At 35.7% G+C, this 18,516-nt stretch overlaps 1 protein-coding gene across 1 annotated transcript in view; it reads right to left on the bottom strand.

Moving 5' to 3' along the window:
- DPY19L4 (dpy-19-like 4 (C. elegans)) overlaps positions 1-18,516 on the bottom strand; it is a 55,206-nt gene that overhangs the window by 11,427 nt on the left and 25,263 nt on the right. The window contains exons 7-16 of the mRNA XM_008582475.1: positions 18,243-18,377; positions 16,677-16,808; positions 16,480-16,578; positions 15,859-15,932; positions 12,305-12,463; positions 10,745-10,864; positions 7,956-8,076; positions 5,190-5,246; positions 4,405-4,487; positions 2,553-2,613 (exon numbers count right to left, since the gene is read on the bottom strand). Of these exons, the coding sequence (XP_008580697.1) occupies positions 2,553-2,613; positions 4,405-4,487; positions 5,190-5,246; positions 7,956-8,076; positions 10,745-10,864; positions 12,305-12,463; positions 15,859-15,932; positions 16,480-16,578; positions 16,677-16,808; positions 18,243-18,377 (1,041 nt within the window). The remainder of the gene's footprint in view (positions 1-2,552; positions 2,614-4,404; positions 4,488-5,189; positions 5,247-7,955; positions 8,077-10,744; positions 10,865-12,304; positions 12,464-15,858; positions 15,933-16,479; positions 16,579-16,676; positions 16,809-18,242; positions 18,378-18,516) is intronic.

Raw genomic sequence — 18,516 nt, 5'->3', positions numbered from 1 at the left:
ATGGGCAGTGAGGCAGATGGGAACACCAGGAGAACACTGGGACACAGCAAGGACAGCCGACCCGTCCCCCAATCAGCACAGGACCACTCAGAGAAGACTGCTCAGGAATGCAGAATTGCATAGGGTGTGGTTTGATGAAAAAACTCAGGCCCAGGGCCGGCCCGGTGGTGCACTGGAGAGTGCGCCGCTTGGGAGCGTGGCGGCGCTCCCGCCGAGGGTTCGGATCCCGATCCATGTGGAGACCGGTTACCGCTCACTGACTGAGCGCGGTGCGGGCGCGACACCGAGGGTTGCGATCCCGTTGTCGGTCCCCGGTATGGGCACGACACCGAGGGTTGCGATCCCGTTACCAGTCAGTAAAAAAAGACAAAAAGGAAAAAAAAAAAAAAAACTCAGGCCCAGATCAGAGATTCTACAGAACACAGGTCCACCGGGTCTCTGGCGAGCTGGGAGTACCTATAAGGTAAACCATTAAACCCTGAGCTGCATGAAAAGCCTTCCCTAGGGAAACAGCAGCAAAGCAGCAATTTAGCTCAACCACACAGATCAAATACTGGTTCCCACAAGAAGTTCTCCTGTGTTAGAAGTGAAGGACAAAAAATTAGTTCTGGCCCATGCACACCACCAGCACCTTGGGACCTGCCTGGGAACCGGAGGCTCAGATATGGGGACTCGACCCCACTCCCACTTCCAGGCAAACTACACTAGTGCCTCGGGGCCAGCCTGGGGACCTGAAGCATGGAGAAGGGGACTGGACCCCCCTCCCACAACCAGGCACACCATGCCAGCACCTTGGGGCCTCCCCGGGGACCTGAGGCAACGAGAAGGGGAACGGACCTCTCTCCCACAACCAGGCACACCGAGCCAGTGCTTCAGGGCCCACCCGGGAACCTGTGGTATGGAGAAGGGGACTGGACCTCTCTCCCACAACCAGCCACACCACGCCAGCACCTTGGGCCCCACCCAGGGACCCAGGGCATGGAGAAGGGGACCAAACACACCCCACAACCAGGCATACCACCAGTGCTAAGGAGCATACCAGAAACAGCACCTCCACGTGGGTAGCACACCACAGCCACCACAATAAACATGGCTGCTGCAAAAGCGGCTAGACGCCACAACCACCACGCAGATGGTCTGCCAGCCACTGGAATACATTCACACAAGAAGAGTCACCAGCAGAGAGAAAGAAAAGAAGAGGATGTCTCTTTCCACAAAACCCATTTCAGAGTGACAGAAGAAGCATCTGCTCTATGATAATATTGGACCTGATCACATCTCTCAGCATTGGACAGATCATCTAAGCAACAAGTTAACAGAGTAACCATTATTCTTTCAGAAGGAGAGAAGAAATCTAGGGCAATTAGAGGGGGGAGGGGGAAGGAATGGGGGAAGGGGAGAGATTGGACAAGGGGCATAAAGAATAATTATGATTTATAACAGTATATATGCTAGTAATACTGATTTAATCAACATATCTCAATGTTCAACCCAAAAAATATGTATAATCGATTTTGATTCAATAAATAAAATAAATTTAAAAAAAAAAAAAAGGAAGAAGAGTAGTACAACAAACTACGGTATGTCTACACCACCAGACAGCAATAAAAATGAACAAACTATAGATACACACAACAATTTTTATGTGTCTCAGGGGAATTATGCTGCATGAGAAAAAGCCAACTTCAAGTTACCATAAAGCAAGTGTTGCCAAGAAGTGGGGAACAGGACCCCTTGTGCATTGAAGTAGGAATGCAAAATGGTGCAGCCACTGTGAAAAACAGTCTGGTAGTTCCTCAAAAAATTAAACAGAATTACCATACGATCGGGCAATTGCACTTCTGGATATACAGTCGTCCCTCAGTACCCGTGGGGGACTGGTTCCAGGTCCTCCCTCGGATACCAAAATCCACAGATGCTCAAGTCCCTGATAAACACCATTTGCATATAACCTATGCACACCCTCCTGTATACTTTAAAGCATTGCTAGATTACTTATAATATCTAATACACTGTAAATACTATGTAAATCATAGGGGTAATGTATTGTTTAGGGAATGATGACAAGAAAAAAAGTCTGTACGTGTTCAATACGGACGCTTTTTTTTTCATATATTTTGACCTGCGGTTGACTGCATCCATAGATGTGGAAGGCCAGCTGTATACCCAAAAGTGAGTACCTTCTATGTGCCAGAAACTGTCTTGGGTGCTAAAGATAATGGAAAATTTTTTTAAAAGTGTGAGCAAGGGGAGACAATAAACATATATGCGAGGTAGTAACAATGCTATTAAAAAATAATGTAGGGTAAGGGGGTAGTGACAAAAATATACTATTTTAAATACGATGGCTAGTTTAATGCTGAGATTGTGAAATCTCAAATTCATGTTTTGCAAATATTAACCACTACAACCCAACTCTTTCCAGATACATCTTGCTCCTTCCCTTTCTTTGCCATGTTTCTGTCTCTAGATAACATATATAGGACTTCTCCACTTGGGATCATGATCCAAAATCCCAGATTCACTCCCTGTATTCAACAGTCAGCACCCACCTGCTCTGTGCTAGGGATGGTGCCAGGCTCTAGAAATGAAGAGATGGCACATGGCCACTGTCTTCAGTAGTGAGGAAATAGACATAAAAGAGAACAATTATATCACAGTAATATAAATGTCTAATTGTACAATGTACAATTATTCAGGCCTTTGCTATGTTTTGAAAATATTATGATAAATAAAACACACAGATATAACTTCCTCTTTTGTTAATGACAAGGCTGTACAGTCAATGCTCCATGGTGGTAAACATGATTCACTAAAAGTATTAATGGGCGATAATTAAGGGTTTTATAAAGAAAACAATTTTTATATATACACAGGGTGTCTTTGTAGTAACAAAACATTATAATAAGATCAATTCTCATTTCTATATACCTACTCTATAAACCTATTCCTCATTTCTAGAAACACTTTGTCTTTTTCCCCCATAGTGTTTCACTCATGTTTTCATTTCTTCTTTTATGTCTTTAATACTTTTCAGTGTAGTTATTTCATAGTCTCCATCCATGGGGTAGATTGGTTATAAAAATGGCTGAAATAATTCCTCTACTCTACAGCCATGGTCTCAGGGAACTCTAGTTTTAGTCATGTGACTTGGTTTGGCCAGTAGGACACTAGCAAGCATAATGTAAGCAGAGACTTAAAACATGCTTGACCTTGAGACTTGCTCTCTCTACTCTTGAGATCTCTACAGCTACTACCTTGTGAATAAGCCCAGGTTAACCTGCTAAATGATGAGAGACACAGGGCCAAGTCAATTTGATTCCCTCAGCTGACACCTAGCCAACCTCAGTCATGTCAGAGAGGCCAACACAGACTATCTAGTCCCAGCTGAGATGGCCCAGACCACAAGAATCCTCTCCACTGCACCCACCCTACTGACTCTCAAAACGGTGTGAAATAGCAAATGTTTATTGTTTGTGGGTCACTAAATTCTATGGCAGTCTGTTACACAGCAAAAGCTAGATGACACAAACAAATTTTATTGCCAGAAATTGCTAGAGGTCTAATTCTGCTTTTCATCACAAACAACAGTGGATATTTACTGTGTTAAATTGTTTCCTCGTGAGTTTTGTAATTTTAGAGCTCATTTCGTGAAACTTTGTTTACGGAATCCTGTGCAACCTGGGTTGAGAATGTATCAGGCATCCCAGACCAGCCCAGGAGCACTTTTTATGCTAATTTCTTGATTTGAAGTTTCCTGAATTATACAAGTGTAATTACAAACTACAAATCCCTGTGAATTCAGATTCACTGCTATAAATTCAGAGAACAGACCTTTTTTTTTGACCAAGAACTAAAGCCAAGAAAGACATGTTTTTTTAATCATCTTTCTCTACCACTTGGATATTTTGCTATTCCATCCTTTCACAGACAGTGTAGCCTTTTGAGGGTCCCTGAGTTATATATGCATGTGTTGGGGGGGTCTCAGTTCTGATTCCATGTTTCCATAGGCCTAAGACCACATCTCCTATCCTGTGTGGGCATTAAAATCTAAACCCCTCGGTTACCAAAACTAGCAATCCACCACCCATCCACCTCCAGCCAGGGCAAAAAAAGCATCCTCTTGACTATCTAAATAAAACATTATCTGTTCCTTTTTATTCCACATTTCTAGGTGTTTGATGGTTACAAATGCTATGCTTTCAAACTCATGGAGATAACTTTAACTAGAAAATTAGAATTACAAAGTTCAATCAAAAACTAAATGTCCCTAAAAACACAGGATAAAATTCCTGAGTTTTATGAGAATTTGGAAAAGTATTAATTATTTCCTTTGAATCCATGAGATAGCATGCCAAAATTAATTAATAGCTTAATAATAGTCTTGGGCAGTTCAATCCTTACTTTATCCACGTCATAAGTTCCACTGTGTCTGGGTCATAGAATTCCTGTAGTTCCGTTAATTCTGTCATTAGTCTTGGAAAAAACTAAAATGCAAAACAAAATCCCCAAAAAGTGTGTTAAGTAACTTGAAAGTTTAAAATGGTTCCAGAGTACTTAAAAAGACTAAGAGACAAACTTAAGGCAAACATTACAACACTATTCTCACAGGGAAAAATGTCATGGATTTCTTTGCTTTCTCTCTTTCAATGACCTGCTTATTCTTCTCAACCCAAATAATCTATCTTATGGTTAATTCACTGTGAAGACTCAATAAATAATTTTATCATTTCCAAACAATTAATCATCATTTATACCTTTCATGCACATACATACTAAATAAATAAGTAAATTAATTTTGGGTCATATAATTTGCAGATTTATTTGAAATTAGGTTCATGTTACATTACAATAAAAAAGAACATATCATTTAACAGATATCAAAATTTTGGAATTGCTAAAATATTTTTTAATATCAAGACCTATTTATTTGACAATTTCCTTTGACAATTATAAATTGAATTAACAATAGCATTAGATTACAAAAAATTGCATCAAATGGCATTCTAAAATTTTTTTAGTTCTTCTATAATGTTCCTAATGAAAACAAAATTAAATATTACTAAGAATATCACATTTTATTTTGTTTAAAATAGTGTCTCAATATAAGTTTCCTACCCACACATATAAACTTTTCGCTACCTTGTAGATAAAGTACATTTTAGTAATGTAAAATCTGATTTGTTTACCTCTTTCCATAAACTGAGACCTATTATAGTGGGCACAGCCATACTCAGAATAAGAGCCTAAAATATTAAAGCAAAAAGAGTTATGGATAAATACATTTCAGAATATACTTTAGATGTACTAGACACTGACTCTATGACCAATCACATATCCTTATAGTTATAAAAATTTCAGTCTGGGCTGGCCAGTTAGCTAAATTGGTTAGACTGTGGTGCTGACAATACCAAGGTTCAGGGTTCAATCCAAGGTTCAAGCCAGCGCAAAAATTAAAAAAATTCAGTCACAGAAAATGAAGTTAGCATAGAACCTAGTTCATTGAGTGAGACAGGTGAAGACTAATATGAGTTCCAAACATATTAAGCTGAAGGTAAAGTGAGGCATACATATTTACTATATAAACTTAAGACCAAACATTAAAAAGGTAATGCTTATAGTAATATTTCAAACAGCAAATTAATACTTGAAAATTTGCCATGAGTTTATGTTATAAAGAGCTTATAAAAGATACCGAACTGCTACATGAAAAGCTAACAACAAAAAAGACAATGAATTAACACAGGAAAAATAGGAAATATATATCAATATACTAGTATGTTAAAACAGGAATAGATAAATTCTTCTGGGAATAAGACTGGCAAAATACAACATGACTATTATTAAAGATAATTCATCATCTTCCTGCCAAAACCTGTTCTTTTTCCTATTACCCATGGCTGTTGGTGACCACACAATCTATAGTCCTACAAACAAAAAACCTAGAAAACATCCCTCCTCTTCTTTCTCTCATACTTAATCAAGCACTGAATCTTATTAATCTTCTTTTCTGACTACAGATGCTCCTCAATTTACAATAGGGTTACATCCTGATAAACCCATTATAAATTGAAAATAGAGTAAGTTGAAAATGTATTTTATACACTTATTCTCCCAAACATTATAGGTTAGCTTAGCCTACCTTAAATGTGCTCAAAACACTTATATTAGCCTAAAGTTGGGCAAAATCATCTAACGCAAAGCTTGTTTTATAAAAAATGTTGAATATCTCATGTAAGTTACTAAACACTGTACTGAAAATAAAAAATAGAATGGTTGTATGGGTTCTGAAAGTATGGTTTCTACTGAATGCGTATTGCTTTCAGACCATCATAAAGTCACAAAATCGTTAAGTCGAACTATCATAAGTCGGGGACTGTTGTACTTTTTTTTCACTCCAATATAGCATGGTATTAATCAAATGGATTTTGGAGTCAGAAAAACCTGGTTGTGAATAATGGTTTCCACACTTATAAGCTCTGTAATCTAAAGCAAGTTATTTAACCAATTTAATCCTTAGTTTCTCTGTCTATAAAATAGAGATAATAAAACTAACATTGAACAGCCCGTGCAATGCTTCGAACAGTACCTGACACATAGTAAGCATTGAACAAATTGAAGCTTCTAGTATTTCTGTACACCATGGCCTCCTTCCTGACTCGAGTCCATCACCCTTCAGCCTATCCTTCACAGAACTGTTAAGTGAGCTAACTGAAACATGCGACTCTCTCTCCCCCCATGAGGCACAAGCATCTCCATGCCTTCCTCCTGCCCACAGGGTAAGACCAAGCTCCACAGCACAGCACTCAAGGCTGCACTGACCTCACCCTCCCTCCTCCACCTCTCCAGTCTCATTTCTTGACCACCCTCTACCTCACAGTTCATGTATCAACAAATCTAAACGTATCATTCTTTTTTGTCTGTTTTTATTCCCTTTGATTATATCATATTCTTTGCCTACCTCTGTGTTTATTCCTTCCACCACAACTACCCTTTTTTCCCTTTACATGCCTAATAACTCATCATCTTTCAAATCTCAGATTGGAAAGTCTTCTTTGAACCCCTAAAGAAACTGAATTAAATAGCCCTTCTCTCTGTTCTAATAGCACCCTATGAATATGACTTTTTTTTTTTAACACTTCTTATTTGTTTTTATGCCCAGGATACTGTAATCTACTTGATGAAATTAAGCATTTTGTATTTATCTTTGTATTCCAAGTTTCTTGTACAGTGTTACCCTAGTTTTTTGCTTTTTGGTTTTTTTTTAAATGTAGATATATGGTGCAGGTAAAAATAACGCTGAAAGACACTGCTAACAATGATGATGCCTGAGGAGTGGGATGGAGGGATTTTCATTTTTGACTTCATATATTTCTATATCATTTGGATTTATTATAATCTGCATGTTACTTTTTACATAGCACATGGTAGGCACACTGTAAATGTTCCATTCGTATGAAAAACATACGATAGTTCTAAATGAAACCAAGAAAGATATTATAAAAAATTAACTCTTGACAGCCACTCACATTTACTGATTTGCTTATATTTTTACCTCTTATTTTTTAAGACATATGCATTCAAATGCATTACTTTTATAATAAAAAAAAAATTTTTTTTTTTTTTTAAGATGACCAGTAAGGGGATCTTAACCCTTGATTTGGTATTGTCAGCACCACGCTCTCCCAAGTGAGCTAACCAGCCATCCCTATATAGGGATGTAAACCCATGGCCTTGGTGTTATCAACACCACACTCTCCCAAGTGAGCCACAGGCCAGCCCTCAGAAGTTATTTTTAAAATGTTTTTCACAGTATCTATTTATCTGCCTATAAATCATAATGTGATTTACCCATAATATTTCAATTTTACTCAATGTGGTTTCCACTTATTAGCATTTGGTTTTATATAATTGGAAAAGAAACAAGTACTTAACACAAAGTAACAATGACTCACCAACAATATTGGGTGTACAGTTTTTAATCGAAGCCACTTGAAAAGTGTCATCCAAAGTTCAGGAGAACATACACCAAATGCTGCTAGCATGCACACGTAAGGAGTCCAGACATATTTCAAGCTGGAAAAAACAAAGAGTCACATATGAGACATCCTATGATTACATGGATGAACATATGAACATCATTATTATCTGATTTCTCTTTTCTGAGTTCTTTCCTACCAGCCATGAAAATACCAAAATGTTAAGGAAGATCAAAAAAGCTTAGCCTCTAATTTTCAGCAACAGATTGTTATCCAGCTCTTAAATAATCAAGATGGACACGGAAAAAGACAAAAAAAAAAAAAAAGAAATATTAATTGATCATGCACTGCAAGCTGACCAAAGTATTAGACAGCAAAGAAGAAAAACAAGACCTGGCTATAGCCCTCAAGAAGCTCTTTATCAAGATGGAATAAAACTGAACATTAGAAATATATGTATAAGAAAATTTACATAGGGTCTAGGGTTATGTGAAAGTAAAGTAACGAATTTGAGAAGAATGTAGTTAATGAAGGTTTTTAAAAAGTGAATACTGTACTAACTCAGGCCTTGAGAGAAGTAGTAGACATACATCAAATACATGCTGCTAAGACAGAGAATGCACTAGTTTCTTCTGGTCAACCAATAACTCCTCTTAACTTCCTCATTTCTGAAAATATCAATCTGTTCTTCAATACTAGGGTATAGTCAATACTAGGGTATAGTTTACAGCTCTAAGGGGCACTATTCACCTTGAATTATATGTATATAACATCTCCTGGAATACAAACTCTCTGCTCTAGAGATTAGCCCATAGATGCCAAATCCACCGATTTCTTTGTATCTACCTTTGTACTCCTTTATTAATACATTAAATGCAGGTCTAGTAATGACTAATCTTGAAGTAGTCAGGTATATAAATGATATTGCAAGATATCTGCAAAAACTTAATATAATGAAAAAATATGCTTTCTGTTGGGAAAAGCATCACAGGTACTGCTAAAATTACTGTAATTAATTATGCATATTAATAATAAAAAGATTTTTAACTTAGCGAAATCTTACACTGGATTAATATTCCTCACCTCTTCCTATATCCACTTTCATCACTCTACTTCAGAGCCTTAATTACTCCTCCTCATAGGAGTAATTTACCTGATCATGAGTGTGAGAGAAGGAACTGAACACACCCAGCTCAAACACTTCTCAGCCCCTAAATTTTGGATCTGCCTCCTGCACAGTGGGTGTATACAGCTGCAGGAAGGCCTGCAGTTTGGGGACTAAGTTCAATATGGGGTGGAAGACATTAGGAGCTCTTTTAGTCACACAGTAAGAAGTGTTCTCCAATACAAATTTTGTCACAAAGTTGTTATTTTCACCTCCAGCTGATTTAATCCTATCTCTATCTTAAGTCCAAACTTCAAAGAAAAAGATAACATTTATTGAACCTCTACCCTAAAAGCCCCAGTGTTAATTAATCAAAACAAATTAAGTTACTTTTAAAAATTCCAGAAATTAGGGACACAGAGGGGAGGGGAAGAGGTGAATTAATGGGTACAAAGCTACGGGTATATAAAAATAATAAGTTCTGGTGTTCTAGTTGACTATAGTTAATAACATATTGCATATTTCTAAATAACTAGAAGAGAAGATCTTGACCCTAATCACCACAAAGAAAAGATAAATGTTTAGGTGATAGATATGCTGTCCACCCTAAGTGAATCATTGTACAATTTATGCATGAATTGAAGCAACACACCATACCCCACAAATATGTACAATTAAATTTTAATTTTTTTTTTTTTCCTTTTTTCGTGACCGGCAACGGGATCGCAACCCTCGGTGCTGCGCCCGCACCTCGCTCAGCCAGTGAGCGGCTGGTCTGTATGTGGGATCCGAACCCTCGGCGGGAGCGCCGCCGCGCTCCCAAGCGGCGCACTGTAGCAGTGCGCCACCGGGCCGGCCCAAAATTTTAAAATAAAATAAAATTCCAGATGCACAAAAAGAGAAATTCCAGAAATTAATAACATGCAGGGTAAAAGCATTTATATAAACAAAAAGAATTATTAAATAATTTGAAAAACATAATTGCCATTTAAAGGCAATAAAAGACATGAAGTGTGGGAGAGAATGAAAGAAAAAATAACTACCCCAAAATCCTCAACAAGGCCTACTGCATGTTCGTTGCACTTTAGCCAAACTGAGCTCCTTTTTATGCCTTCCCAAAATGTGCCACAATCCTTCTTACCACAGATCTTGGCATATGCTATTCCGTATACCTGGAACACTCTTTACTCTTCTGTTCACCTGGTTCACTCATACTCAAAATTCAGGTCTTAACTCAAGCACCTTTTCCTTAGAGAACCTTTGTGATCTCCTTAAGTCAAATTCTGTTTGTATGTTCTCACGGCACCATTTACCCATTCTTCACTTACCAAAGCTGTAATTTTATTTTCGTATGATTAACATCTGTCACCTTCATTAGGCCATAAGTTACATAGAGATTGTGTGTCCATCTTTGCTTACCTCCAGCATCTAGCACAAGACCTGAACCTTAGAAGACATTAAGTAGTTTTTGAACAAATGAATGAAAAAGTAAATGCCAGTCCACTGTACTATAAACACCTTTGTAAACTCCAGTTAGATTAAGAAAGATTATAGGTTTTAAGTTTTCATAAAGTTTTATAAGTAAATTCTTGAATGTATCCACTTATTACCATTAGAAAGGACAATCTTTATAAAAATAGATCAAATAAAGCACACTTACCCTTCTATAACCATTGCAAGAGCACCCAATAAAATACTGTGAATTACATGATAAATTATTTCTGGCCTTTCTCCAATTCGTCCATCTTCAAGACTCACAGTTTCTTTCAGGGACTTACCACTGCAAAACCAAGAGCACCCAATAAAATACTGTGAATTACATGATAAATTATTTCTGGCCTTTCTCCAATTTGTCCATCTTCAAGACTCACAGTTTCTTTCAGGGACTTACCACTGCAAAAAAGAAACGTGCTTCTTTAATACTGTGAAAATACGATTGGCCCTCCCAACCCACAGGTTCCTTATCAGCAGAGTCAACCAACCACGAATGGAAAATATTAGGGAAAAAAATAAAATAAAATAAAAAATAACACAAATTTAAAAAACAATATAGTGTAACAACTGTTTACATAGCACTTACATTGTATTAAGTATTTTTTCTTATTGAAACATAATTGTATATATCTGTGGGGTACAGCGATGAGTATCAATACCTGTGCGCAATATGTGATGCTCAAATCAGGACAGTATTAGGTATTATAAGTAATCTAGAGATGTTTTAAAGTATATGGGAGAATGTGTGTAGGTTATATGCAAATATTACGCCATTTTATATCAGGAACTTAAGCAACTGCAGGTTTTGACTGGGTGGGTTCCTAGAACTAATCCTCCACAGGTACCACAGGACGACTATACATATTTTGTTTTATATATATATAAAACAAAAAAATATAGGTGTGTCTTTAAAATTTGAAAGTATATTCTGTTAGTCAAATACCTAACATGTATCTTTCCAAGTCTTTGCAAATGGCTTTTGAAATCTGAAGACAATGCTCTGTGAAGACTAAATATAAATTTTCAGGATAATAAAAAAGATTTTTTAGGTTCCTTCTCTAAAATCAATTATAACTCAACTAGTGACTGCTAAATCAGTATAGTTAAATCACAATCTGAATAAGTTCACAAAATTAAGAAATTACACATAACCTCCTTTCAAACATGATAAAAATATTGAAGAACAGTCAAAGTTTATCATTTAAAATCACTTATGCTATTAGCTTCATTTATATTAAATACAAGAAATTATTCTTACATGAGGTAAAAATGTGAGTAAAGTCAAATAGAATTATTAGTACTTTAAGTAAAAAATTTGGGTAAAGACAAATAGAATTATTCTTACATTAAGTAAAAACTTGAGTATATTAGTGAATGAATCTGTAAAAGTTTAACTGATTATTTAAATATCACTCCTATATTAAATGTAGACACTACATATTTAGGTGTATAAAATTAAATTTGAATTTTTCTGGTCAACTTATAATGATATGTTATGCTTCGACGAAAAGAGAATGGAATTTGAAGCTCTAAAACAGACACAAAAATATTAGATAATATTTTTATAAAATATACATTATATATAATATATAAAATATAATAATATATAATATATAATATATAAATATCTTACATATTTCTATATGATTGATTTCTATCATATAATAACATAATATATGATATATATAAAAATCTTTCATATTTCTTGATTCTCATAGGTACTTACTTAATTCTCCTAAAAATAACTTGTATCACAGAAAGGAAACAAATAATTAATACTAAAATATAGAAAGGTAATAAAGAAGACTGTGTCAATCGCAAAAAAAAATCTTGAGATGGAGCCTGCAGAGATTCTTGACAGAGGAGCCAATTCATTGTAAAATTCCTTTAGAAGACAAAAAGCATGATATTAAAATTACAGGTGTCTTAAATTACTGAACATAAAAGTTTTTGTTTTTAAAATCAATAAACCTAAGACAAAATACATTTCCTAAATCTGTTCACTTATAACAGCAAGGTCCTATCCTTTATAAATTAAGATAACAGTATAAGTAACCCTCCTCAACAAAGCACATGCTTTCATAAAAACAGCTCTAATAAATATAAAACTGCTACTTTTTATTACCAAGTAATATGACCATCTCTAAAGCTGAATACTGTTTTTAGTGTTTTGATTTCTATTTTTATCTGGAAGAGAACAAAAATTTCAGCTGGCCAACCTCTACATCTGCACTGTCTGATATGGTAGCTACCAGCTACATGTGGCTACTGACCAACAAAAATGTGGTCAATCCAAATTGAGGTATACTTTAAGTATAAAATACACCCAGGATTTCAAAGAAAAAATAATTTTAAAGAAATTTTTGTTTGTTTGTTGGCACCTGGCCAGTATGGGGATTTGAACCCATGACTTTGGTGTTATAAGGCTGCACTCTAACCAACTGAGCTAACTGGCCAGTCCAAAAAATGAAATTTTTTTTTTTTCCTTTTTGTCTTTTTTCGTGACCGGTAATGGATCGCAACCCTCAGTGTCACGCCCGTACCGGACCAGGACTGGCAACTGGATCGCAACCCTCGGTGTTGCGCCCGCACCTTGCTCAGCCAGTGAGCGGCCAGTCTGTACATGGGATCCGAACCCTCGGGAGGAGCGCCACCGCACTCCTAAGCAGCGCACTGTAGCAGTGCGCCACCGGGCCGGCCCAAAAAAAAAAGAAATTTTGAAAAGCAAAATATCTCAATAATTTTTACATTATTTACACATTAATATAATATTTTGATGGACTGGATTAAAGAAAATATGTTATAGTATTAAAATTAATTTCACTTGTTTCTTTTTACTTTTTTAAATATGGCTACTAGAAAATTACAATTACATATGTGGCTTACATTATATTATTATTGGACAGCCCTACTCTATACTGATAAATGTAACTCAAGTAGGACTCATTTTTAAAAGGGACATCTATTTATTAAGAGAGATATCATAAAATATGAAATGTAAACATTTTGAGAGCTATAAGAATCAGGATACTTTTATTGACCCTAAGCTAAGTATAATCAACAGACTCCTAATTATATGCATTTTTATCTGCATCCTCACTTCAATCCATCTCCAACCTCCAATCCTCAATCCCTACCTGTGGAGAAGGAGGTAAGAGATAGAGTGTTGTTCATAAGTGCTCCTGGATGGATTAAGAATGTAGATTTCACAAATCACTGGTTAAAGTTTAACAACTTGTCAAATAGCAATAGAGCTGTATTAAAGAGACTGCCATCAAAATTTTTATCTTCTATCTGTGATGAATGCACCTTCATCTGCCTATTAAGATTATTAATTCTATAAGGTCCAATTCAAATCCCAATTTAACGAGTATTCTTTCCATATCCCCCAGTCTCAATCTTTCCTTCCCCATATTCCCACGACACTTTACTTGCCCCTCTATTATACTGTCTAATGTAATCTGCTTTGTATTATATTGTATAAAGATTGTCATTTTTGTATCCCCAAGAATACTGGCCTACTATCCTGCATATCCAATAAATATCTATTAACATTTCTTGAGTAGGGCTGGCCTGGTGGCGCACTGGAAAGTGTGCTGCTTGGGAGCACAGCGGCGCTCCCGCCGAGGGTTCGGATCCCATGTGGAGACCGGTTCCCGCTCACTGGCTGAACGCGGTGCGGGCGCAACACCGAGGGTTGCAATCCTGTTGCCGGTCCCCGGTACGGGCGCAACACTGAGGGTTGCGATCCCGTTACCGGTCAGTAAAAAAGACAAAAAAAAAAAACATTTCTTGAGTGGTTCTTGAAAATCTGTCTCAACAGAATTGACTCCTGAAATTCTAGTGAACTCCAAATCTAATATCCAATTGGCACATTTAAACATAAGGCATTTACTGTTTATACCACTAACTTGTATAATTGTATAACAAGTATCTAATGAGATGGCAACATTCTTAAGGACTGAGACCATGTCACTCTTTTTTTTTACCTCCCATGTCTTCTTCTTAAAACACTTACTGCTAGTGCATTACCTTGTGATACAAACCTAGAACCTGATGTTCTAAATAAAGAGGCACTACGTAACATCAACTAATAAACACTTGTCAAAAGCAGACCTTGACCTTCCAAGACTCTAAGAGGAGCCCAAGGTTAAAAGGAAAGTCAGTGGAAAGACCAGTCACTTATGGAGGTCTACACCAATTTTTACTGATTGCCTCCCATGTGTCAGGCCTATATATATTTCAGAAAAAGACAAAGTTCCTACTCTTATGGAGCACATGGCCTCTTAAGGATCCTTTTATCTTAGTGGATATACATATATGGTTTACATACCAGAAGAATTCTCCAGTATTTAAACTATGTCAAACACTTTGTTAACTGTGATATATCACAACATGAAATTCTACACATAGTATCTTTAATACCATATAATCACAGCAACTGAGAATAAAGTTGCAAGGTATATTAGAACTAGAGAAATGGGTAAGTAAAAATATCCTCTATTATGCAAGTAGACACTATCAGTACATAAAATTATTTATTTCATTTTTGATGGAAAAATAAGCAAAAACAGATTTAACAAGAACAAAATAAAGGTACAACATTATTTTGAATTAAAAGCAATCTAATTCTGGTCCAATTAATATGAACCCAAAATGAAACTCTTTGCTATGAAATAAATACCTTACTGACCACTCTCTGTCTCTTTTTAATGTAAGCATATTGCTGATGTAGTTGTTAAAATTACCTTGGCTGTTTATTCATTTTATTTATTTTTTTATTTATTTTTATTTTTATTTTTGTCTTTTTCGTGACTGGTAAGGGAATTGCAACCCTTGGCTTGGTGTCGCCCGCAACGCGCTCAGCCAGTGAGCGCACCAGTCATCCCTATATAGGATCCGAACCCGCGGTGGGAGCATCGCTGTGCTCCCAGCGCCGCAGTCTCCCGAGTGTGCCACAGGGCCGGCCCTGTTTATTCATTTTAAATCTTTATTTATTCTGACATAAGGTTGTATCATTGTTCTTCATCAAGGGAGAAAGTTGCCTTAAAATACTGTAATGCTATTGAAGTTTAAGTATATCTAATTTATAAAAGACTTAAATGAGATATATTTTAAATAAGAAAAAAACTGTCATATTTCTTCAACATATTATAATATCTCAAATTAATTGTTTTCTAAGTGGTATATAATTAGGTATATACTTCCTTCACAAGTATTTTTGCTTTTTATCTTCTAGGTGTTACAGACTTAGGTAAACTTACATAATCTAAAACTTACTTAGTCATATTTAGTCCAAACTTTACTTCAAGGAATTTCAGCATATGCCCATTTTCCTTGTGTGGGACAAAGATCTAGAAGAGAAAAACACTAGTCTAATAAATATTAGCTGTGCTTATAGCAATATGCTTTTTTCCAATACTAGAGATAGAAAATACAGCAAGACTACAAAACAAAAATGTGAATTAAATCATACACGGTATGCCTACGAAGCAAGATTTATTGACATAAGTCAATCACATTACCTTATGACTAAGCATACAACTATAAGGAGGAGTAAGAAGATTTCAACCTTATCATCCCATCTGGCACAAATAATTTAACTCTTCTGAATACCTTTGACTTGTCTCAATTTATTCCTTACAGTGCTTAACGTTAATTGAGTAATGATGACATTTTAAATTAAATGAACAATATAGTGTATTTCTTTTTTTCTTAAGTTTATAGAGAAAAGAATCAGAATCCTATTTTCTCATCCATATGCTAGTTACAATTATTGTTCAACTCAAAATTATACTGCACCAACTCTATTAGCTTGCTATTTCATTTTCATTAAAATTTAACCCAATATATTTTATTATTCAATCTGCTCTATTACATGAACCCCAGACAGTTACTTACCTTCATTATAATATTCAATGTCACTGTCAAAGTACACACCAAGTAAAAATTAATCACTTTCACTATTTTAGCTACAAAAGTTCCTTTCTTCACATTCAGCTGTGGGGAAAAAAATCATATAAACAAAGAAATGAGGTATAAAAAATTAACAATTTAAAAATTAACCACAAGAATGATAAATAGGCAATTCTAATTACCTGAAGGCACTTAGCAAGCATTAAGGCTGCTACTAAACTTAATAAAGGAGACACCAATAAAGCTGGATTCTCAAACTGCAGTAAATATCCCAGAAAAAGAGAAAATATGTAGATTTTATAAACTTCATGAACCTGTTGAGACAAAAATAAAGTGAATGAGAATAAAACGAATTTTATTGTACATCTTTTCACTAGTTTTGTTTAGGATGGATTTGACTATAATTATATACAGTAAGTGCTCTACTATAATTTAGGGACAGTATTGTATAATGTTCAACCCATATTTTTAATGTGATGGCCTGTAAGGAATTGTTTTCTTCTTAGAACTCTCAGGAAACAAAGAGCTTTAAAACCATGAGTGTCTAAATCAGACTGGATGAACCTTCTTTAGTGTCAGACTCTGACTTAATTTCACTTGGTTTGCCCTGTTATTAAAATTCATCCATGCAAAATCAAACTGCACAAATCAAAAATCATAATCTTTAGCAGCCGTTCCCAAAATCTACCCCGTAAAAATATACTGCCAGGAAATGCACCATCAGATAAAAGTATTTTTGCTTTTGATCTAGTTAACAGTGAGCATAAGAAAGTTAAATTTGATGTTCTAATAGAAGATCTCCCAGGAATTTAAATGTCTTAGGAGATTTTTTTCTAAAATTAAATAGCATAGGGGCTGGCCAGTTATCTTGGTTGGTTAGAGCACAGCCTTATAATACCAATGTCATGGGTTCAGATCCCAGTACCAGCCAGCTGCTAAAACCAAAAAAAATTTTTTTAAATGAAGTTCCTTAAAAATTAAATTAAACAGTATGATAATTTTAAATGAAAATAATTTAATTTTAAATGAAATTTAAAATTAATTTTAGAAAGGGAAAAACATAGCATTAGTTAGGGGGAAAAACAAAACGCAGTGTGTTAAACATAAAAAAACAAAGACAAATAGAAAAAAAATCCATAAGAAGCCAAAGCAACTTTAAAAAAAAAAGATACCTCACTGTTAAAAGTCATAGCAGTTACCCTTGAGGGCTGAAGTAATGACTGGGAGAGAGCACAACGGTGTCTTCTGGGTAATGCTCTATTATTGATTTGGGAGCTGGTTGTACAGACATATGCCAGTTATTGAGTAACTCTGTCTTAGTTCCAAACCTCCCCTTCCATCCTCTGCCTTGTAATGCTGGTGCTGGGACTCTGCAATCTACATTTCTGCTTTTCTAGATAGTTGCCTATTAAGCTCTGCTGATAGAAAACGCTAGAGGGAGACTGCAAGGCTGGAGGAGGAAGGAGCTTGCTCCTTCCTCTTGCTTCCTGTTGGCTTGTGGTTCCTGTGAGCATACTTGGTTAACAATTCTTTTTGTTAAATTCTCTCTGTTCAAATAACTTAAATGTTGGTACTCAGGGTTCTGAACCATCTGAGTACATGGGATGAAGAAAAGGAAGAGAGATTTTAAGATACAACACTATAAAAACATTTATTCTCTGAATTTTGAGAATGATGATTTGAAATCATCATTTCAAAATGCCATAATTCACTAGCCACCAAAAGAAAAAAAAAAAAAGCCAAAATACCTTGTCACTTTTCTCCAGTGAAAAGATATCTAGCAGGAACAGAGATATTGCTTGAAGAAACAGGAGATAGTGGCTGTACTCCCACATCATCATAAACGTGTAAGTTGAAGCACTGATCAACAAGTAGCAAAACCTCTAGAGAAAACAAAAGAAAGGAACTAACCATCAATAACTTTATTACTATAAAAGTCTATGAGGTTGTTATCTCAAAGTTGCAGCTCTGTTATTGGCTGAACTTCAAGCTATATAACTCTCGAAACTTTGTTTTTAAATC

This window comes from Galeopterus variegatus, unplaced genomic scaffold (assembly GCF_000696425.1).
Source record: "Galeopterus variegatus unplaced genomic scaffold, G_variegatus-3.0.2 Scaffold2623, whole genome shotgun sequence".
Lineage (NCBI taxonomy): Eukaryota > Metazoa > Chordata > Mammalia > Dermoptera > Cynocephalidae > Galeopterus > Galeopterus variegatus.
Note: the sequence above shows the minus strand (reverse complement) of the source record. Positions and strands in the feature narration are given on the sequence as shown.